Source organism: Oncorhynchus mykiss, chromosome 17, assembly GCF_013265735.2.
Source record: "Oncorhynchus mykiss isolate Arlee chromosome 17, USDA_OmykA_1.1, whole genome shotgun sequence".
In the NCBI taxonomy this organism is placed as follows: Eukaryota; Metazoa; Chordata; class Actinopteri; order Salmoniformes; family Salmonidae; genus Oncorhynchus; species Oncorhynchus mykiss.
Window position 1 is genome coordinate 35,901,852 of NC_048581.1, and position 24,510 is coordinate 35,926,361.

The window sequence follows — 24,510 nt, forward strand, 5'->3', positions numbered from 1 at the left end:
TTGTGTTGACGTTGCTTCCAGAGGCAGTTTGGAACTCTGTAGTGATTGTTGCTCTTCAGCACTCTGCTGTCCCGTTCTGTGAGCTTGTGGCCTACCGCTTCACGGCTGAGCCGTTGTTGCTCCTAGACATTTCCACAATATTTACAGTTGACCGGGGGGCAGCTCTAGCAGGGAAGAAATTTGACAAATTTACTTGTTGGAAAGGTGTCATCTTATGACGGTGCCACGTTGAAAGTCACTGAGCTCTTCAGTAAGGCCATTCTACTGCCAATATTTGTCTGGAGATTGCATGGCTATGTGCTCGAAGTTATACACCTGTCAGCAATGGGTGTGGCTGAAATGGTCAAATCCACTAATGTGAAGGTGAGTCCACATACTTTTGTATATATAGAGTATTTCTTCAGGCATGATAGGCAGCACAATGCAATGGTGGCCAACATAGATAGTTCAAAGCCTTTCTTCAGTCTAAAAAATTATACTGCTAGCACACAACCAATATTTGGCTTGAGGGTACCCTCAATGATGCCTACCTTAATGTCTGGATGCTTGGCATACTTGGGGCACCCTCAGCCAGAGTTGTGTTGGTCTGAGTTGCACACTGTGTATGTCTCTTGTCCTATAGAGTGAGGGGTAACCCTTTACTTGATACCTCCCTGACAAGGCAGATGTCATAAACCGTCATTACACTGTTGGCTGATTCTACCAGACTTTACAGTCATGACACAAACCATAATCTAGACATCTATCCAGCCCCACGAGTTTGATGTTTGTGTAGTTACAAATGTTGAACTCGTGGAGCTGGACATCTATTATGTCATTCACATAGCAGCCTTGTTGATGTTGACCTTGGTGTGGGGAGTTCAAGTGAAATGTTGTGTGATTTTGTTAGTGCATAGTATCTACAGTAAAAAGTCAAATGTAGGATTATCTCATGTGACAATGACTAAATTAACTGTTTTCTGATTGACGCCTCTGTACGTACCAAGTCAGCAATGCTTGATTGGCCAGTAATTCCGCTGAGGGATGATGGGATCTTGAATGTGTCATGTTAGACCCTCCGAGAGATGGAGAGTTTATCAAACTGACTATAAAATATACACAGAATTGCATGGTTCTACAGACATTGTTGAGTAACTGTTATGGTTTCATTAATAAATTGAAATTTTTGATGATAAATATGCAGCAGTGAAACATGTGGGTTGGGGTCAAATTATATTTAAATGTTGTAAATTCAGGAAGTAAACTGACATTCCAATTTTCTGTTTACTTTCTGAATTGATGGAATTAAAATGGAATCGACCTCATTAGCTTTTCCTCTAGCCTCAATTCCATTCTGTTTCAAACCACAAATTAACAAACTAAACCACAGTTGCAGCACCCGGTCCTGCCTTGTTCTCCATGCCTCCATCAAAGCCTGACACTTGTCCTCTGTTTCCAGTGTTGCCTCAGCTCTGCATTCTGAAACGCCAGACCGCTATGAACGTCTCACTTCAGTCTCCAGCTCTGTCGACTTCGATCAACGGGATAACGTGAGAAATCCCTCCCTACTCCCTCCCTCCGAATGTTTCCCCACCACTGAGGTTGTCTCCTACTGGTCACACGTGCATCTCTTTAATCGACTCCATTTGCTTTGCCTCCCATCCCTGTTAAATAATGCAAGATAAGTAGAGGACTGTAAAGCCGCTGGCTGCCAGCCTTGGATGTGGGTGGAGTCAGGTCCGTCAGACACAGAGTTTCACTTGGTGACTCCTGATAGAGACTTCCCACCCCTTATCGATTCAGTACATAGATGTTTTATCATAAGGGAGACTTATCTCCTTATCTCTCTTGACTCTTCCAAGTAATGCAACACAGTATTTTATGTGGTGATAGTTTGAATTTAATATCCTTAAGATGAAATGCCCCAGTGCGTGGAACAGACACTCATACATATTTTAAAACTTGTGACTTTTACAGAAATATAAGCTAAACCAGTCAGTTATCCAAACACCAATGTCACTCAAGAACATTCTATGGAACTCCATACGATATCCCCGAGTCATGTGTAGCACTGTAATCACCCTAGTAGGTAAATTCAGTCCACGTTATCTCTTTCTACCTCCTAGCCTTTTAATCCCAGCTGGTAGGCTAAGGCTCTGCCTCCACTCTCCCTGTCTGTTCACTAAAACTCACATCACGATTGGGCCACTGCTATAGCTGTCCTGATCATGTTGGTTTTACCCCAGACAGTCCCCTGTTTATTGCCCTCTCTGATCATACAGTACTTGCACCCCAATTAAAAAAATTGCAGATAAAGGAACACTGTAGTTTAATTCTAAATGTTTACACTATGTTTTGAGTTTAGGTTTCACATCAACATCCAATAACCATGAGAATAGCATGTTGGATTTAACACCTCTGATACAGAATAAACCAGCATTGTTTTTTATTTATCTGCAATTGATTGAATTGGGGCCTAAAAACGAAAACACTTTATAATGCATCACCACTGTCAAATTATTTGATTGTGTGGAATTTCATTTTTTTATTTTTTTATCTCCATCTGTTGAAAAGCGACTGTTTTCAACTGCAATTTTTTTTGTTTTAAACTGCATATTTTTCAAATGTCTGATTGTCATTGTGCATGTCTACACTGCAGGGCTTCTGTTCCTGGTTAACTGCCATCTTCAGAATAAAGTAAGTGAGTCTGTTATCAACGTTCTATGTAAATACTTGATTGGGAAAAAGCTAGAGATCATGCACATCAAGTTGCCACAAAAATGTGCTACTGAATGAATAGTAATGCTAATGTGCTAAAGGTCACCTCTGATCGGAAGAAACGGTGATAAATAACTATGGCCCTATTTCAAAACATTCTTGCCTCTCAAAAATATTAGAATCCTTGATTAATTCTCAGCTACAATCTTTCTTATCTATGAAATATATAAAGAATGTTCACCGGTCTGTTTTTTAGACCAGGACATAGCACCATCTCTGCTGCATCCCAAATACAATATTAGCATGTCAAGTGGCTAGTTAGTGCAACTTCTTTTAGGCAATTTTACAGCTATCAATTTAGGAGTCTCCAATCTCACCATGTTCAACCTGTGAATAATGCGCCTCAGGGTGGGGTTTAACATTTGAGGAGATGGTAAACGTTGCCTGCGGCAATGGGCCGCGCAGTGCATTCTGGGTGAAGGCGCACTCTTCTGCAAAGAGTGAATGGGAGTCTGTTGGGCGCTAGCTCAAAACCCAACACGAATTTTGTCAAAAAGAAGTACAACATTACAAATCTTTTCCGAGATGTGCGATAATTAACTTGCTATCTGTAATATCGTATAGCTCGTTACATTGCGTACTTTCGAGGACAATAGGCACATTCCTCGACATATATACTGACTTTGAGAAGGGATTGTGTGACGATTAGTTTAGCAACCGTGTGACGCAGCATGACAATGTGAATGCGATTAGTCGACAGTCTGCTGGGTGGGGTTTATACTTTCCATTATTCATTAGATTCCTTGGATTCCTATCTCCTTTCTATAATATCTCTGACAACGGCACCATACAATTCACCCCGGACTAAAAAGGCAGAAAATGTGCTAGACCCTCCGTTAAATTACACATTTCTCGAGGTAGGAATATCACAAAAATAAAATCAATGGCTCATTCAAGAGAAGACACCCTCCTGAGTTTTGACATCGGCCAGTATTGAAATATGACCTGTACGATAGACGTTTTTGCAATCCTAAATGTCATATTCCTGTTAACTTCCAGTGTAGTGAGAGCAACTTAATCAGTTCTACGTCATACTGGCCGGATTTCTGTCTGCTTGAACCCCAATAACTCGGATGTGTGAACCTTTTCCTTTAAAAACTACTACAGATCTAACATAATATGTATCTATTGATGGTGTTTTGAAAATAATTACTTGCTCCTACCTGGGCTCGAATCAGGAACACAACGACAACGGCCACCCTCGAAGCAGCGTTACCCATGCAGAGCAAGGGGAACAACCACTCCAAGTCTGAGCGAGTGACGTTTGAAACGGTATTAGCGCGCACCCCGCTAACTAGCTAGCAATTTCACATCGGTTACACCAGCCTAATATCAGGAGTTGATAGGCTTGAAGTCATAAACAGCTGAAGTGAATTGGGTGAATGGAGTGAATTGGCAGCAGTCGCTCTAATGCCAAATGCACGAAAGTGCTGTTTGAATGAATGCTTACGAGCCTGCTGCTGCCTACCATCGCTCAGTCAGACTGCTCTATCAAATCATAGACAGTTATAACATGATAATAACACACAGAAATACGAGCCTTAGGTCATTAATATGGCCGAATCCGGAAACTATCATCTCGAAAACAAGACGTTTATTCTTTCAGTGAAATACAGAACCATTCTGTATTTTATCTAACGAGTGGCATCCATAAGTCTAAATATTCTTGTTACATTGCACAACCTTCAACCTTATGTAATAATTACGTCAAATTCTGGTAAATTAGGCGGCCCAAAATGTTGCATATACACTAACTCTGCGTGCAATGAACGCAAGAGAAGTGAAAGAATTTCACCTGGTTAATATTGCCTGCTAACCTGGATTTCTTTTAGCTAAATATGCAGGTTTAAAAATATATACTTCTGTGTATTGATTTTAAGAAAGGCATTGATGTTTATGGTTAGGTACACATTGGAGCAACGATACGCACCGCATCGATTATATGCAACGCAGGACACGCTAGATAAACTAGTAATATCATCAACCATGTGTAGTTAACTAGTGATTATGATTGATTGATTGTTTTTTATAAGAGAAGTTTAATGTTAGCTAGCAACTATCCTTGGCTTACTGCATTTGCATAACAGGCAGTCTCCTCATGGAGTGCAATGTAATCAGGTGGTTAGAGCGTTGGACTAGTTAACTGTAAGGTTGCAAGATTGAATCCCCCGAGCTGACAAGGTAAAAATCTGTCGTTAACTGCCCCTGAACGAGGCAGTTAACCCACCTCTAGGCCGTCGTTGAAAATAAGAATGTGTTCTTAACTGACTTGCCTAGTTAAACAAAGATTAAATAAAGGTGTAAAAAATAAAATAATAATCATCTGCCAAATTGGTATCCAAAAATACCTATTTCCGATTGTTATGAAAACTTGAAATCGGCCTTAATTCGGCCATTCCGATTAATCGGTCAACCTTTAGTTGAATTAGTCTAAATATATACTGAACAAAAATATGAACACATGTAAATTGTTGGTCCCATGTTTCATGAGCTCAATTAAAACGTCCAATACATTTTCCATACGCACAAAATAGTTATTTCTCTCACGTTTTGTGAATTTATTTCAATTAACTAATTTCCTTATGAACTGCAACTCAGTAAAATCTTTGAAATTGTTGCATGTTGTGTTTATTTTTGTTCAGTGTATGATCGTTAGCACATGGTTTGGAGGGCTCTCAGATATGAATCTTAATCTATATCCTAGAAATAACCTGTATGAGGGACATATCTCAAAATTAGAGTATTTCTAAATGACTAACAAATATATTTTCACAATGAGTGAGAAATAAGGTAATATAGTAACACTTGACATCAAGTTCTTATACATCTGTAATTTCTTTGATTATTACAATAGCAACATTGGTGTTACATAGAACTTTGGTAATTGTTTTATAATTGCATAATAGAGTAATACCATACTTATAAATACTCTCAGCTCATTGCTATGCAAATAAAATGCAATTATCAAAATGTTATTTAACAACATGCTAATAAAATGTTGCTCAAAGTAATTAGTTTTATTACACAGCCATAAGAACAGTTTAATGTTAACAAAATATGGCTATTAAATGTCGAAAGGGAACACATTTAATAACAGCCTTCTTGAATTAACCTAGGTAGGTTGAACATGTTAGTTTGTACTCTGTGTAAACTGTCTTTTTAAAGATGGTATAGTGTGTGTTTGAAACGAGAGCACTTACCCTCAGATGAAGAAAAAAAAATGTTTCTAAATTGTTTTTTCTAAGCATCCAACTTGCTGTTTGCAAATGGCTTTGAATGTCTCTGCAGTATTTTCAGGTATCATAAAATCAGCAGCTTTCGACCTTTTCAGTGGCATGTTGATAGTCATAGTAGTTGAGCGTCACAACTTGGTTATACTTATCTGTAAAAAAATATTATTAGTTAATTGGTTTGACTTGATTATCTACACCTGAGGCAATGGACATTCCGAAGAATGGACATTTTACCGAATTTTCATATAATGAATTGTGTAGATCAAATATGATTTGCTGTCGGATAGTGGAAAAGTATAAGAAATTGTGTGCTCTATTCATTATATTTCTATCTGCAACATGCAGTTCCAGACACAGCCATGCCATTTATTGTTGTCACCGCCAAACAAACTATTTGTTCCTTCCCAAAAATTGTTACTTTACACAAAGCATAGTTTAAAACTAGTTATCCCAGGTTTGCACATAACTAGGTCTCATGCTGGGCTTTAAGTGGTTTTAATTAAAATGTAAAAAATGTACCTCCTACCCCTTTCACCAAAAATAAGGTCAAAACGTTTAAAAATAAGGTTCTTGTCTCTGTGTAAATGGGTCTCAACTTATATTCCAAAAGTGAACCCACTTCTCCTGCCCTCACCCCACCTAGGGACGAGGAGATCCGGGAGAAGTGTGGTGAGGACGCCGTGCACTACCTTTCCTTCCAGCGCCACATCATCGGCCAGCTGGTGGTTGTTGGGGTTCTGTCTGTGGGCATCGTCCTGCCGGTCAACTTTTCTGGAGACCTTTTGGGTGAGTATGCCAGATTTCCATTAATTTCTATTAATGAAATGTACCTCTTGTTTACCTTTATAAATCCCTTATTTTATGAGATCACCTTAAGTTAGACACACTACATTGTTTTTGTTGTCGGTCATGTGAGACTTTGCCAATTAATGTGACTTCAACAAAGAAATAAACAATGGTACAACATGAAGACGTATTCCATCAGATTTGCACATAGAAGTAGCATATCTGCTCTCCATTGTACAGTTCGTTTACAAAATCTCCTATGACAACAAAAACACCAATGGACCAATCGGTCCTTGTTTTGGGTTTTGATATGCCAAAACGGCCCATTAAGGCATTTGCAGTGCCTTCAAAAAGTATTCATACCCCTTGACTTACTTCACATTTTGTTGTTACAGCCTGAATTCAAAATGGAATCCCATCTATACACACTACCCCATAATGAAAAAGGGAAAACATATCTGTAAAACATTTTTCTAAAACATTTTTCTAATGTATTGAAAATTAAATACAGAATTATTCACACCCCTGAGTCAATATATGTTAGAATCACATTTGGCAGCCATTACAGCTGTGAGTCTTTCTGGGTACGTCTCTAAGAGCTTTGCACAGTTGTATTGTACATTATTTGCACATTTTTTTAATTCTTCAAGCTCTCCCGAGTTTATTGTTGATCCTTGCTAGTCGGCCATTTTCAAGTCTTGCCATAGCCATAAGCCAATTAAAGTCCAAACTGTAACTAGGCCACTGAGGAACATTCAACATCATCTTGGTAAGCAATTCCATTATATATTTGGCCTTGTGTTTTAGGTTATTGTCCTACTGTAAGGTGAATTTGTCTCCCAGTGTCTTTTGGAAAGCACTGAACTAGGTTTTTCTCTAGGATTTGATCGGTGCTTAGCTCTATTACGTTTATTTTTATCATAAAAAAAACTCCCTCGCTGATGAAAAAAATACCCATAACATGATGCAGCCACCACAATTCTTGGAAATATGAAGTGGTAATCAGTGATATGTTTGGGGCAAATTCTACCCAACGCAACACTTTTGTATTCAGTACATGAAGTTATTTAAAAAACAATTGTTTTCCTTTTACCCCCTTTTCTCCCTAATTTCGTGATATCCAATTGGTAGTTAGTCTTGTCTCATTGCTGCAACTCCCCTATGGACTCAGGAGAGGCGAAGGTCAAGAAACATGCATCCCCCGAAACACGACCCTACCAAGCCACCCTGCTTCTTGCCAGCTGCACCAATCTATCGGAGGAAACACCGTACAACTGACAACCGAAAGTCAGCTTGCAGGCGCCCAGCCCGCCACAAGGAGTCGCTAGAGCACGATGAGACAAGGAAATCCAGACCGGCCATTCCCGGACGACGCTGGGCCAATTGCGTGCTGCCTCATGGGTCTCCCAGTCACGGCTGGCTATGACAGCCTGGGATTGAACCCAAGGCTGTAGTGACACCTCAGCACTGCGAAAGTTAATTTCTTTGCCACATTTTTTTGCAGTGTTACTTTAGTTCCTTATTGCAAACAGGATGCATGTTTTGTGATATTTTTATTCTGTACTGTTTCCTTCTTGTTGTCGCTACCGAGTTCCAAACTGCCTCTGGAAGCAATGTCAGTACAATAACTGTTCGTTGGGAGCTTCATGAAATGGGTTTCCATAGCCGAGCAGCCGACACACAAGCCTAAGATCACCATGCACAATGCCAAGCGTCGGCTGGAGTGATGTAAAGCTCGCCGCCATTGGACTCTGGAGCAGTGAAAACATGCTCTCTGGAGCAATGAATCACGCTTCATCATCTGGCAGGCCGACAGACTAATCTGTGTTTGGCAGGTGCCAGGAGAACGCTACCTGCCCAAATGCGTAGTGCCAACTGTTAAGTTTGGTGGATGAGGAATAATGGTCTGGGGTGTTTTTTCATGGTTCGGGCTAGGCCCCTTAGTTCCAGTGAAGGGAGATCTTAACGCTACAGCATACAATTACATTCCAACTTTGTGGCAAAAGTTTGGGGAAGGCCCTTTCCTGTTTCAGCATGATAATGCCCCCGTGCACAAAGCGAGGTCCATACAGAAAGGGTTTGTCGTGATCGGTGTGGAATAACTTGACTGGCCTGCAGAGCCATGACCTCAAACCCATCAAACACCTTTGGGATAAATTGGAACGCCGACTGCGAGCCAGACCTAATGGCCCAACATCAGTGGCTGAATGGAAGCAAGTCCCCGACACAATGTTCCAACATCTAATGGAAAGCCTTTCCAGAAGAGTGGAGGCTGTTATAGCAGCAAAGGAAGTCCATGTTAATGCCCATGATTTTGGAACGAAATCTGTTAGGTTGTATTCTGAGGCAGACTACTTTATTTTAGTTGACTATCATAGCTAAATTGCTACAATAAAGTTTATTTAAGTTGACTAACAGACTAAGTACAGATAATATAAATACTTAAAGGAAATGTCACAAGACAATGTCTATATACATTGTTCTCTTTTTGTCACCAGAAAATAATGCATACAGCTTTGGGCGGACCACTATAGCAAACCTGAAGTCTGGGTAGGTACATTTTTTATAACACGCTTTTGTTATTTTGTTGGATATTAAACCAATGGCATTATTTGAAAAGAAGGAATGATGGGTAGTTACGGAAAATCCCAGGAGGCAAAACTGGTTGCAATGACTTTATTATTAATTATTTTGGTACATCATGATCAGATGACTGTATACTGGTTGTAATGTTTTTAGACATCTTTTAAACAACATATTTATCAAATCTCTTCTGCGTTTTCTCAGGACTAACCTCTTGTGGCTCCACACTTCGTTTGCATTCATATACCTGCTTCTGACTGTGTACAGCATGAGACGACACACGTCCAAGATGCATTACAAGGAGGACGACCTGGTAAAGTTTATTGGATTTATTTATTTATTTATCCATCGTCAAATTCAGATGACTGCAATGTCCACTTAATCATGGGCTACTATAGAAACATTTGGAATGTAACAGTTATGAAGTACAGTACATGGCAACATCTGGTTAACAGATGTGTTTTTTTCAGCAGTCATAAATCAAAGCATATGCTCTTTTCCAGGTGAAACGTACTTTATTTATCAATGGGATCTCCAAATATGCCGAAGAGGTCCACATAAAACAACACTTTCAGTAAGCATTTCTCTGGTTTCATTTATTGTCAGACATCAGCATTGGCTTGCGCCTGCATGTGTGGTACATTCTACTGTGGGGGTCAGAATTGATTGACATCATTGATAAAGATGAACAATAATGACTGTAAAATAAATCATTCAAATACTGTATGCAAACAAAAATGGGAACTTATATTATACTTAAACAAAATCTCTTTCTCTGAACAATTGCATTAACAAGCAATATTTTTTTGCTGAAAAAAGGAAGGGGTCAACATGATATACACCCATAAAGACTATTTTATAAATAAGCTAGTCAAAAGTTTAGTATGTGATCCCATATTCCTAGCATGCAGTGAACTACATCAAGCTTGTGACCCTACCAACTTTATGGATGCATTTCAGATTGTGTTGTGCCCAATATAAATTAATGGTAAGTGATGTATTGTCATTTTGTCGTCACTTTTATTGTAAATAAGAATAGATGTTTCTAAGCATATGTTTCTAAACATTACCATTAAATGGGAAGGTTAGCATTTCTTTGGGGTATGATCTTTGAACCTCAAACTTTCTCACTCATCATTATTCACGATCCATTCAGGATTATCTGTAAACACGTTAGCTTCCACATTATTGTGGAAGTGTTTAGAAAAATATATTCTTATTTACAATAAAAGTGACTCCAAAATGACACAGTACATAATTTACCATTTCATTTATATTTGGCATAAAATAATCTTAAACACAAAAAAACGAAACACCAGTCTCAATGTCAACAGTGAAGAGGCGACTCCAGGATGCTGGCCTTCTAGGCAGAGTTACAACAAAGCCTTATCTCAGACTGACCAATAAAAATAAAAGATTAAGATGGACAAAAGAACAGACACTGGACAGAGGAACTCTGTCTAGAAGGCCAGCATCCCGGAGTCGCCTCTTCACTGTTGACGTTGAGACTCGTGTTTTGCGGGTACTATTTTAATGAAGCTGCCAGTTGAGGACTTGTGAGGCGTCTGTTTTTCAAACTAGACAAATGTACTTGTCCTGTTGCTCAGTTGTGCACTGGGGCCTCCCACTCCTCTTTCTATTCTGGTTAGTGCCAGTTTGCGCTGTTTTGTGAAGGGAGTAGTACACAGCGTTGTACGAGATCTTCAGTTTCTTGGCAATTTCTCGCTAGGAATAGCCTTTATTTCTCAGAATAAGAATAGACTGACGAGTTTCAGAAGAAAGTTCTTTGTTTCTGGCCATTTTGAGCTTGTAATCGAACCCGCAAATGCTGATGCTCCAGATACTCAACTAGTCTAAAAAAGGCCAGTTTTATTCCTTCTTTCATCAGGACAACAGTTTTCAGCTGTGCTAACATAATTGCAAAAGGGGTTTCTATTGAACAATTAGCCTTTTAAAATTATAAACTTTGATTAGCTAACACAACGTGCCATTGGAACACAGGAGTGATGGTTGCTGATAATGGCTCTCTGTATGCCTATGTAGATATTCCATAAAAAATCTGCTGTTTCCAGCTACGATAGTCATTTACAAAATGAACAATGTCTACCCTGTTTTTCTGATCTATTTGAAGTTATTTTAATTGACTTTTCTTTCAAAAACAAGGACATTTCTAAGTGACCCCAAACTTTTTTGAATGGTAGTGTACATGTAAATCTCTCATGGCTCAAAGTGGAAGAGCGATTGACTTCATCACTACCTATTTTTGTAAGAGGTGTTAACAAGCTGAAGGTACCGAGCTGTCTATTTAAAATACTAGCCCACAGCTCGGACACCCATGCATACCCCACAAGACATGCCACCAAAGGTCTCTTCACAATGTCAAAGTCAAGAACAGACTATGGGAGGTGCACAGAACTACATGTAGCCATGGCTCTATGGAACTCTATTCCACATCAGGTAACTGATGCAAGCAGTAGAATCAGATTATTAAAAAAACAGAATAAAAATACACCTTATGGAACAGCAGGGACTGTGAAGCGACACACACACAGGCACAGACATACATACACATAAGACACACACTCTACAACATGTACACATGGATGTTGTATTGTGACAGTGGAGTAGTGGCCTGAGGGAACACACTAAATGTATGGAGTGAAGTGTTATGAAATGTAATGTCATGTAATATTTTAAATTGTCTATAACTGCCTAAATGTTGCTGGACCCCAGGAAGAGTAGCTGGTGCCCTGGCAGTAGCTAATGGGGATCCTTAATAAATACAAATAACAACATAATTTCCCACATTTTTTAGCAAAATATATAGCTCAGTTTTTTTTTATTGTTTATTTTCTACAGTCATTATTGCTCATCTTTATCAAGGGGGTCAATAATTCCAGACCCCACTAAATGTGCCTTCAGAAAGTATTCATACCCTTTGACTTATTCCACATTTTGTTGTGATATGGTATTAATTCAAAATGGATTAAAATAAAATAAATCTCACCCATCCACACACAATACCCCATAATTGACAGTGAGAACATGTTTTTAGAAAGATTTGCAAATGTATTGAAATCTCATTAACGTAGGTATTCACACCCCGTTGCTATGACGCTCCAAATTGAGCTCAGGCGCATCCAATTTCCTTCGGTCATCCTTGAACTGTTACTACAACCTGATTGGAGTCCACCTGTGGCTGATTCAATTGTTTGGACCAAATTTAGATAGAAACACACCTGACTATATAAGGTCCCACAGTTGACAATGCATGTCAGAGCAGAAATCATGCCATGATGTCCAAGGAGCTGCCCGTAGATATGAGATTGAATTGTGATGAAGCATACAGTATATCTGGGGAAGGTGTCGAGGAAATTACCCACTAAGGACTCAAAGTTAATGAACAGATGTATTATCACGGCCGGAGAGGTTACAACAAACTTAATACTCAAAATACAAGTCTGTCAGACGCTCTGAAGGGATGCTCTCCCTTCAGCACTCTTTATACTCGTGCACAAACTGGGCGTCTCTGCTCTCAGGGTGCAATAGGCTGATCATGACCTTGCACACACAGTTTCTAGGCGTTGGGCCAAAGTAACAATGTGTTCCCTTCTTTCTGTTCTTCAATCAGTCCCTTCCCTGAGAGCAGAACATCCTAACACAATAACAAGAAACAACACGCTACATGTAGTCACACATTTGCAGACACAGAGGACGCTAAACATTTCCACTACAAAAGATCGAAAACAATTTCTACAGTGTTGAAAGTTCCCAAGAGCAATTTCCCATCATATGGAACTACCCAGCTGGCTGTCCATAAGCATAAGGCAAAATATTCTGTGGTCTGACGAGACCAAAATTGAACTACTTGGCCTGAATGCACAACACAATGTCTGGAGAAAGACAGGGGTTTAGCTGTGGCTGGTTAACACCATCCCTACTGGGAAGCATGAGGGTGGCAGCAGCTTGCTTTGGGGATGTGTTATAGCGGCAGGGACTGTGAGACTGGTAAGGATAGAGGAAACAAAGAATAGAACCAAATACATGCAAATGCTTGAGAATTAAAACCGGTGCGAAGATTTACGTTCCAACAGGACAATGACCCCAAGCATACAGCCAAAGCAATGCTGGAATGGCTTTAGAACAAGAATGTGAACGTCCTTGAGTGTCCCAGGCAAAGCCCAGACTTGAATACTATTGAACATCTGTGGAAATACTTTCATTTTACTGTTCAATGCCGCTACCCATCTGATTTATCGGAGCTTGAGAAAATATGCAACGAAGAATGGGAGAAAATCCCCAAATCCAGATGTGCAAAGCTGATACAAGACGACTCAAAGCTGTAGTCATGGCCAAAGGTGCTTCTACAAAGTATTGACTCGGGTGTGAATTCTTATGTAAATTAGATGTATTAATACATTTGCAAACCTGTTTTCACTTTGTCATTATGGGTTATTATTGTGTGTAGATAGATGGGTGAGAATTTTTCTTTAAATCCATTTTGAATTCAGGCTGTAATGCAACAACATGTGGAATAAGCCAAGGGGTATGAATACTTTCTGAAGGCACTATGTGGGAATTGGGTGAAGATCAGTGATGTAAAGTACTTAAGTAAAAATACTTTAAAGTACTACAGGTTTTAAGTAGTTTTTTTGGGGTATACAGTTGAAGTCGGAAGTTTACATACACTTAGGTTGGAGTCAATAAAACTTGTTTTTCAACCACAAACCAACTATAGTTTTGGCAAGTCAGTTCGGACATCTACTTTGTGCATGACACAAGTAATTTTTCCAACAATTGTTTACTGACAGATTATTTCACTTATTATTCACTATCACAATTCCAGTGTGTCAGAAGTTTACATACACGACATTGACTGTTTCTTTAAACAGCTTGGAAAATTCCCGAAAATGATGTCATGGCTTTAGAAGCTTCTGATAGGCTAATTGACATAATTTGAGTCAATTGGAGGTGTACCTGTGGATGTATTTCATGGCCTACCTTCAAACTTGGTGCCTTGACATCATGGGGAAATCAAAAGAAATCAGCCAAGACCTCCGAAAATAAATTGTAGACCTCCACAAGTCTGGTTAAACATTGGGAGCAACTTCCAAACACCTGATGGGCCACGTGAATCTGTACAAATAGTACGCAAGGATAAACACCATGGGACCACGCATCTGCCATTCCGCTCAGGAAGGAGACGCGTTCTGTCTCCTAGAGATGAACGTACTTTGGTGTGAAAAGTGCAAATCAATCCCAGAACAACAGCAAAGGACCTTGTGAAGATGCTGGAGGAAATGGGTACAAAAGTATCTATATCCACAGTAAAACGAGTCCTATATCGACATAACCTGAATGGCCGCTCAGCAAGGAAGAAGCCACTGCTTTAAAACCGCCCTAAAAAAAGCCAGACTACGGTTTGCAACTGCACATGGGGACAAAGATCGTACTTTTTGTAGAAATGTCCTCTGGTCTGATGAAACAAAAATATAACCTTTTGGCCATAATGACCATTTTGTCGAGCCGAAGAACCCCATCCCAACCGTGAAGCACCGGGGTGGCAGCATCATGTTGCGGGAGTGCTTTGCTGCAGGAGGGACTGGTGCACTTCACAAAATAGATGGCATCATGAGGCAGGAAAATGATGTGGATATATTGAAGCAACATCTCAAGATATCAGTCAGGAAGTTAAAGCTTGGTCGCAAAAGGGACATTGACCCCAAGCATACATCCAAGTTGTGGCAAAATGGTTTAAGGACAACAAAGTCAAAGTATTGGAGTGGCTATCACAAAGCCCTGACCTCAATCCTATAGAAAATTTGTGGTTAGAACTGAAAAGGCGTGTGCGAGCAAGGAGGCCTACAAACCTGACTCAGTTACACCAGCTCTGTCAGGAGGAATGGGCCAAAATTCACACAACTTATTGTGGGAAGCTTATGGAAGGCTACCTGAAACGTTTGGCCAAGCTTAAGCAATTTAAAGGCAATGCTACCAAATACTAATTGTGTATGTAAACTTCTGACCCACTGGGAATGTGATGAAAGAAATAAAAGCTGAAATTAATAATTCTCTCTACTATTATTCTGACATTTCACATTCTTAAAATGAAATGGTGATCCTAACTGACCTAAGACGGGAATTTTTACTAGGATTAATTGTCAGGAATTGTGTTGAAATGTATTTGGCTAAGGTGTATGTAAACTTCCAACTTCAAATGTATGTACTTTACTATTTATATTTTTTTCTACTTTTACTCCATTACATTCCTAAATAAAATAGTGTACTTTTTATTCCATACATTTTCCCTGATACCCAAAAGTACTTATTACATTTTGAATGGTTCTGACTCCTAAACTTGAAAACATGAAACATCCTTTTTCATGTCACTGAGAGAGAAAGAGGAATGTAGAACATTTACATTGTCACAATATGTTATTGTTAGACATCAGGGATCCTATGGAAAGGAGAAGTGCCACAGTCTGGTACAAGTCAACAGGACAGCTATGAGTTAGGGAGGAGTGAGGAATTTGGGCTGTGGTCAGATGAAGTGAGGAAGAACAGATCACTCAAGTTTTGTCTAGCAACAGAGGTGTATTGGCTGTTCAGATATGTAAGGAGGAGACTCTGCATAGGAGGAAGAGTTACATACCAGTGCTTGTGTGAATGTCTTTGTCTGTTCAGCTGTCTGACCCATTGGGTGAATCAACTTGGTTTGAGCTTTTCATAGTTGTCTGTCAGCTTTTACCCTGTTATTTAGAACCTAACACAGGAAAATTATATAATTCACACACTTATCAAGAGACCATCTCTACGCCTCTGATCTGGCAGACTCACTAAACACAAATGCTTCATTTGTAAATGATGTCTGAGTGTTGGGAGTGTTCCCCTGGCAATCTGTAAATAAAAAAAACAAGATAATCGTGCCATCTGGTTTTCTTAATATAAAAAATGGCACTGCCATTTTAAGATCACTGACTTTATCAACTCTCATTATAGTATGGTAATTGTTTTCTTTTCTCTCCATTGTCACACAGACAAGCCTATGAGAACTGCACTGTTCTTGATGCTCGAATCTGCTACAACGTAGCCAAACTCATGTCCCTGAATGCTGAGAGGTGAGACCTTTACCTGCTGTTCACCAATTATGTTCATTCTCACTTTCCTTTAGAATGCGTCATCACAATTTCAGCCCCCAACATATCAAACCCTCACTACATAAAATGGCATCGCTTGACAAAATTGTACAGATGTATGATTGTAGGACTGCCCCTGAAGTGACTCTTTACACTGTATGCAAACATTTCCTTTGTGTTGTCTTAAGAATTCAGCCTTCTCTGTGTTGCTCTCCACATCCCTCATTCTGTCGTCTTTATATCATGCGGGTCTGATATCTGATGGGAAGTTAACTCAACAGTAATGCTATTGGTCAACAACTCAGATTTGGAATCCAAACAAGTCAGATACTTATTTTTTTTTAACTCTTAGATTCATTCTCTTTCTCTTTTGTTCCTGACCTGCGTTGGTGAAATATACACAGTCTTTCTACCTCTCTCTCCCCCAAAAGCTATGGGACATGGCACAAGCCATGACTTCTCTCTCGTTCCCGGTCTGATCATACCTAGGATAAGGCCTTGTATCTTAAGGTTATGCCTTGTATGATTTTATCATTTATTTTACAATAATATTACATATTTTTGCCTTTGATAGACAACTCAGACCTTTCTTGAAAACCTATTACTGTAACTCAACTATAATTTGTTGAGTATTGTTAAATCATCTTTATGGAGTCAATAACATTTTAATAGGCTAATTACATAGTTTTATCACGGGTCACATGTGAGGTATCTATTATATAGCCTATGTTAAATATTACTTCACTTTTAATTTGATCACTCTTTTGTTGCTGAGATTTTCCTGCACAGCAATGCAGATGATTGATTTACATAATTTAACTTAAAACCCATGGTTATATTATCAGTATTCCACTTTACATGTAGCCTCATTTTGACCAGCGATCAAGCAACATGATGGACTAAATGGACAAATCCTGTTTCTGCAGGATTATTTTGCTGCGACAATACAGGTCTAACTAAGATGATCTGTAGTTACTGCAGAACAACTCCAGGTGGAATTTATTCCTGCCATTTTTGAAGGGAAGAAAAGCCCCCCCCCCCCATATTTTTTTGTTGTTGACCAGACATAGAGATAATACATTAATTAAACTCATTACCTCCTCACTCTCAACAAATGGGTCAAGGCAAGTTTAAGGTCCATAAAATAGTGTTTGAATTGGATATGGAGACGCAGGGTTGAGGAGTAACTACATGGGGAGTAACTAAACCTTAACCCTTACTATAACCATTCAGAGTGGGGTGTAAAATAGTGGTGTAAAAATACTTAAAATTACTTTTTACTTCATACATTTTCCCTGACACCCAAAAGTGGAAAGTTTTGCTTTGCTTCTTGAAAATCCTATATCTTGAAAAGGTATCACATGTCAACTACAAGTCAGTATTCAACATCTATCCATTTCTGAGGACGTTGGGAGATAACATGGAAACCAGCAGCTAGGGGAAACTGTGAGTGCTGTTACCATCAAGTAGGCTTTGGTTTTGCTAGGGTGTTGTGAATGGGGATGGTGGATGGGCTTCTGTCTCTGGTCCCAGAGGTTGCATGTTCGAATCCATCGATTACAAAGTTGTTTTTGATATTTTTGTTTTAAGTATATTCCTAACCATTACCTTAACCATTCAGAGTTAATGCGTAACTTTAAGAATTCTGAGTTAATGCCTAAACTTAGATTACTTTACGGAGTTTGAGTAATCACAAAAGTTACTTTACTGATTTATATTTTTGGTTAGGTAACTAGTAACTGTAAATGATTACGTTGATAAAATAACCTACCCAACCCTGTAGACGAACCACTTTTGTTTAAAGTTTGCAAAAGTGTCCATAACTGTGACTAAGACATGTTATCTGTGTGACCTATACGATATCGCAGGAGAGGGCCTTGTTTTTTAGGTCCGTGAGTTCTGATGACAGAAGTAGCCCTTGATGACTCAGCAGTGGCCATCTTGATCTCCTCCTACTCGCCCACTGGAGCTAAACACTATTGATCTCCAGTGGCTGGAGAAATCTTCCATGCTACTGGAATTGATTGCCAAATTTATGGGTCGGAATCCACTTACCCGAAGACTTGAGCCTTACTTTGTGTGTTGTACAGTACCAGTCAAAAGTTTGGACAGACCTACTCATTCCAGGGTTTTCTTTATTTGTACTATTTTCTACATTGTAGAATAATAGTGAAGACACAAACTATGAAATAACACACATGAAATCATGTAGTAACCAAAAAAGTGTTAAACTAATTCTTCAAATCAGCCACCCTTTGCACAGTATTGGCATTCTCTCAACCAGCTTCATGAGGTAGTCACCTGGAATACATTTCAATTAACAGGTGTGCCTTGTTAAAAATTAACTTGTGGAATTTCTTTCATTCTTAATGCGTTTAAGCCAATCGATTGTGTTGTGACAAGGTAAGGGGGGAATACAGAAGATGGCCCTATTTGGTAAAAGACCAAGTCCATATTATGGGAAGAACAGCTCAAATAAGCAAAGAGAAATGACAGTCCATCATTACTTTAAGTCATGGTCAGTCAATCCGGAAAATGTCAAGAACATTTCAAGTTTCTTAAAGTGCAGTCGTAAAAGCCATCAAGTGCTATGATGAAACTGTCTATGATGACCGCCACAGGAAAGGAAGACCCAGAGTTAACTGCACCTCAGATTGCAGACCCCAATTTTTTTCACAGAGTTCAAGTAACAGAGACATCTCAACATCAACTGTTCAGAGGAGACTGCATGAATCAGACCTTCATGGTCGAATTGCTGCAAAGAAACCACTACTAAAGGACACCAATAAGAAGAGACTTGCTTGGGCCAAGAAACACAAGCAATGGACCTCTGACCGGTGGAAACTTGTCCTTTGGTCTGATGAGTCCAAATTTGAGATTTTTGGTCTTTGTGAAACACAGAGTAGGTGAATGGATGATCTCCACTTGTGTAGTTCCTACCATGAAGCATGGAGGAGGTGTGATGGTGTGGGGCTGCTTTGCTGGTGACACTCTGATTTAATTTGAATTCAAGGCACACATAACTAGCATGGCTACCACAGCATTCTGCAGTGATACACCAGCCCTTCTTGTTTGGGCTTAGTGGGAGTATCATTTGTTTTTCAACAGGACAATGGCCCAAAACATACTTCCAGGCTGTGTAAGGGCTATTTGACCATGGAGAGTGATGGAGTGCTGCATCAGATGACCTGGCCTCCACAATCACCCGACCTCAACCCAATCAAGATGGTTTGGTATGAGTTGGACCGTAGAGTGAAGGAAAAGCAGTCAACAAGTGCTCAGCTTATGTGGGAACTCCTTTAGGACTGTTGGAAAAGCATTCCAGGTGAACCTGGTTGAGAGAATGCAAAGGGTGGATGTTTTTTTTGGTTACTACATGATTCCATATGTGTTATTTTATAGTTTTGATGTCTTTACTATTATTCGACAATGTTGAAATTAGTACAAATAAAGAAAACCCTTGAATGAGTAGGTGTTTCCTAACTTTTGACTGGTACTGTATGTGTGAGCGTGTACAGTTGACGTCGGAAGTTTACATACACTTAGGTTGGAGTCATTAAAACTCTTTTTCAACCACTCCACAAATTTCTTGTTAACAAACTATAGGTTTGGCAAATTGGTTAGGACATGTACTCTGTGCATGTAATTTTTCCACAAGTAATTTTTCCAACAATTGTTTGGAGATTATTTCCCTTATAATTCACTGTATCACAATTCCAGTGGGTCAGAAGTTTACATTGACTGTGCCTTTAAACAGCTTGGAAAATTCCCGAAAATGATGTCATGGCTTTAGAAGCTTCTGATAGGCTAATTGACATTTGAGTCAATTGGAGGTGTACCTGTGGATGTATTTCAAGGCCTACCTTCAAACTCAGTGACTCTTTGCTTGACATCATGGGGAAATCAAAAGAAATCAGCCATGACCTCCGAAAATAAATTCTGGTCTGGTTCATCCTTGGGAGCAATTTCCAAACGCCTGAAGGTACCACGTTCATCTGTACAAACAATAGTATGCAAGTATAAACACCATGGGACCACGCAGCCATCATACCGCTCAGGAAGGAGACGTGTTCTGTCTCCTAGAGATGAACGTACTTTGGTGCGAAAAGTGCAAATCAATCCCAGAACAACAGCAAAGGACCTTGTGAAGATGCTGGAGGAAACAGGTACAAAAGCATCTTTATCCACAATAAAACGAGTCCTATATCGACATAACCTGAAAGGCCGCTCAGTAAGGAAGAAGCCACTGCTTTAAAACCGCCATAAAAAAGCCAGACTATGGTTTGCAACTGCACATGGGGACAAAGATCATACTTTTTGGAGATATGTCCTCCGGCACAGCCAGAAGAGGACTGGCCACCCCACATAGCCTGGTTATTCTCTAGGTTTCTTCCTAGGTTTTGGCCTTTCTAGGGAGTTTTTCCTAGCCACTGTGCTTCTACACATGCATTGCTTGCTGTTTGGGGTTTTAGGCTGGGTTTCTGTACAGCACTTTGAGATATCAGCTGATGTACGAAGGGCTATATAAATACATTCGATTTGATTTGGTCTGATGAAACAAAAATATAACCTTTTTGGCCATAATGACCATCCTTGTGTTTGGAGGAAAAAGGGGGAGGGTTGCAAGCCAAAGACACCATCCCAACCGTGAAGCATGGGGGTGGCAGCATCATTTTGTGGTGGTGCTTTGCTGCAGGAAAGACTGGTGCACTTCACAAAATAGATGGCATCACGTGGGAGGAAAATTATGTGGATATATTGAAGCAGCATCTCAAGACATCAGTCAGGAAGTTAAAGCTTGGTCGCAAATGGGTCTTCCAAATGGACAATGACCCCAAACATTCTTCCAAAGTTGTGGCAAAATGGCCTAAGGACAACAAAGTCAAGGTATTGGAGTGGATATCACAAATTCCCTACCTCATTCCTATAGAAAATATGTGGGCAGAACTGGAAAAGTGTGTGAGAGCAAGGAGGCCTACAAACCTGACTCAGTTCCACCAGCTCTGTCAGGAGGAATGGGCCAAAATTCACCAAACTTATTGTGGGAAGCTTGTGGAACTGTACCAGAAATGTGTGACCCAAGTTAAACAATTTAAAGGCAATGCTACCAAATACTAAGTGAGTGCATGTAAACTTCTGACCCACTGGGAATGTGATGAAAGAAATACAAGCTGAAATAAATAATTTTCTCTACTATTATTCTGACATTTCACATTCTTAAAATAAAGTGGTGATCCTAACTGACCTAAGAGATTGAATTTTTACTAGGATTAAATGTCATGAATTGTGAAAACTGAGTTTAAATGTATTTGACTAAGGTGTATGTAAACTTCTGTCTTTAACTGTATATGCCTGTTTGCGAGTGTATGTACTGCTCTGATGGGATTGTGTGGACATACTGTATGTCACCATGCATTTGTGCAGGATTGTGTGTTTTGTGCACCATGTGTAGAGCTTTCAATATGATTTGTGTGTGTGTGTGTGTGTGTCGCCTCACAGGAAGAAGACAGAGCGCAGTTTAAAGTTCTTCACAGATCTCATGGCCAAAGAGCACATGCCCACCATGGTCAACCCGAAACCCTGTGGCCACCTCTGCTGCTGTGTCATCAAAGGCTGTGAGCAGGTTAGACACCCAGAAAACCATCACATTTATTAGGCTGTGCCTTTAGGCATTTGCAAATTAGACTTCTGTGCTATGTTATGTAAAGTATAATCGTTCATTGTATTTCAGGAAGAGGCGGTGAGCTTCTATACTAAGCGGGAGGCCAAATTGAAGGAGGAGTACAGAAAGGAGAAAGAGAAGGTCAACACTAAACCTCTTGGCATGGCGTTCGTCACTTTCCAGAATGAGGCAATGACTGCAATGTGAGTCGATCTCAACATAAGTTGATGTTTTTGTGGTGTATGTATTTGTTTGTGCATGCATGCTCTGCTATATCTGACCAGGATGGTCTTTCAAAACGCCTCAGTAGATCAGTGCCATCACCAAATGCCATATGTAATAAAAGCTTTTTTAGCTTGCTCAATTTCCCTACCATTTACCACTTTTCATAGAATCCTAAAGGACTTCAATGCCTGCCAATGCCATGGCTGCACATGTCGCCAAGAGCCCAAGTCATCCCAGTTCAGTGAAAGTCTCCACATCTACAACTGGAGTGTGAGCTATGCTCCTGACCCTCAAAACGTGCGCTGGTAAGAGACGGTGTCTTGTGCAGGGTGGGCCAGCCATAGAAATATAATTTAGAGAACTACTAATTATATTTCTAAGTGGCTAACACCAACTATGATGTTGAGGTAGAACAAAGGGGGCAGCAAGAGAGGCTAAAATGGACTCTCGTCAAATCAAATTTTATTGGTCGCATACACATGGTTAGCAGATTTTATTGCGAATGAAGAGAAATGCTTGTGCTTCTAGTTCTGACAAGTGCAGCAATATCTAACATGTAATCTAATAATTCCTCAACAACTACCTAATACACACAAGTCTAAATAAAGGAATTGAATAAGAATTATTACATATAAACATTATTAAAGTGACTAGTGATACATTCTCTCTGTGTTAGTGATGGCTGTTTAACAGTCTGATGGCCTTGAGATAGAAGCTGTTTTTCAGTCTCTCGGTCCCAGCTTTGATGCACCTGTACTGAACTCGCCTTCTGGATGGTAGCGGAGTGAACAGGCAGTGGTTCGGGTGGTTGTGGTCCTTGATGATCTTTTTGGCCTTCCTGCATGAGCGACTGCACTCCACACCTTTGCACCCAATTACAAAATGTGGCTATGGATGGTTGGGATGGGGTGATGACGGGTATTTGTCATTAGTGATCCTCAGGCCCCCATGACCTCCAGTCAGCTCTTTTCCTAAACCCCTGACTTTGTAGCTTTGCGGCTTACTGAATGCTTGCCAATAACTTAACCCACTCAGTCTCCGCCCATGCTTAGTTGGCTCCCCATCAAATGAAATCAAACGTTATTTGTCACATGGGCCAAATGCTTACTTACAAGCCCTTTCCCAACATTGCGGAGTTAAAAGTAAGAACTTTTTGCGAATTACAAAAAAATACAATAATGGTGACACAATAAAATAACAAGTACAAGGTTATATAAAAGAAGTACTGTTACCGAGTCAATGTTCAGGGGTACGAGGTAGTTGAAGTAGTTGAGGTAATATGTACATGTAGGTCGGTGTAAAAGTGACTAGGCAATCAGGATAGATAATAAACAGCGTAACAGTAGCGTATGTGAAAGTGTGTGTGTGGCATCAATATGCATGTGTGTGTGTTGGAATGTTAGTGTAGTATGTGTCCATGAGTCCAGTAAGTGTGCATAGACTGTATGTTGGTATTTTATTAGGATCCCCATTAGCTGTTGCGAAGGCCGTGGGTGAACAGGGAGTACAGGAGGAGACTAAGCACGCACCCCTGAAAGGCCCCCGTGTTGAGGGTCAGTGTGGTGGATGTGTTGTTGCCTACCCTCACCACATGGGGGTGGCCCGTCAGGAAGTCCAGGATCCAGTTTCAGTGGGTGGTGTTCAGTCGCATGTTCCTTAGCTTAGTGACGAGCTTGGAGGGCACTAGGGTGTTGAATGCTGAGCTGTAGTCAATGAACAGCAATTTTCACGTAGGTGTTCCTATTCTCCACGTGGGAAAGGGCAGTGTGGAGCGCAATAGAGATTGAGTAATCTGTGAATCTGTTGGGACGATATGCAAATTGGAGTGGGTCCAGGGTGTCTGGGATGATGTGAGCCATGACCAGCCTTTCAAAGTGTATCATGGCTACAGATGTGAGGGCTACACATAGTCTTTTAGACGAGTTATCTTGGCGTTCTTGGGCACAGGGATTATGGTGGTCTTCTTGAAACATGTTGGTATTCCAGACTGGGTTAGGGAGAGGTTGAAAATGTCAGGGAAGACACTTGTCAGCTTCTCTGAGTATGTGTCCTGGTAATCCGTCTGGCCCTGTGGCCTTGTATGTTAACCTGTTTCAGGGTCTTACTCACGTCACTGGACAAAAAGGGT

At 40.0% G+C, this 24,510-nt stretch overlaps 1 protein-coding gene across 4 annotated transcripts in view; it reads left to right on the forward strand.

Moving 5' to 3' along the window:
- LOC110493827 (CSC1-like protein 2) overlaps positions 1–24,510 on the forward strand; it is a 100,538-nt gene that overhangs the window by 46,742 nt on the left and 29,286 nt on the right. For all 4 annotated transcript variants that reach the window (XM_021568328.2, XM_021568329.2, XM_021568331.2 and 1 more), the window contains 10 exons: positions 1,439–1,529; positions 2,639–2,676; positions 6,634–6,776; positions 9,275–9,326; positions 9,564–9,672; positions 9,863–9,933; positions 16,397–16,477; positions 21,995–22,118; positions 22,227–22,360; positions 22,550–22,687. In XM_021568328.2, the coding sequence (XP_021424003.1) occupies positions 1,439–1,529; positions 2,639–2,676; positions 6,634–6,776; positions 9,275–9,326; positions 9,564–9,672; positions 9,863–9,933; positions 16,397–16,477; positions 21,995–22,118; positions 22,227–22,360; positions 22,550–22,687 (981 nt within the window). The remainder of the gene's footprint in view (positions 1–1,438; positions 1,530–2,638; positions 2,677–6,633; positions 6,777–9,274; positions 9,327–9,563; positions 9,673–9,862; positions 9,934–16,396; positions 16,478–21,994; positions 22,119–22,226; positions 22,361–22,549; positions 22,688–24,510) is intronic.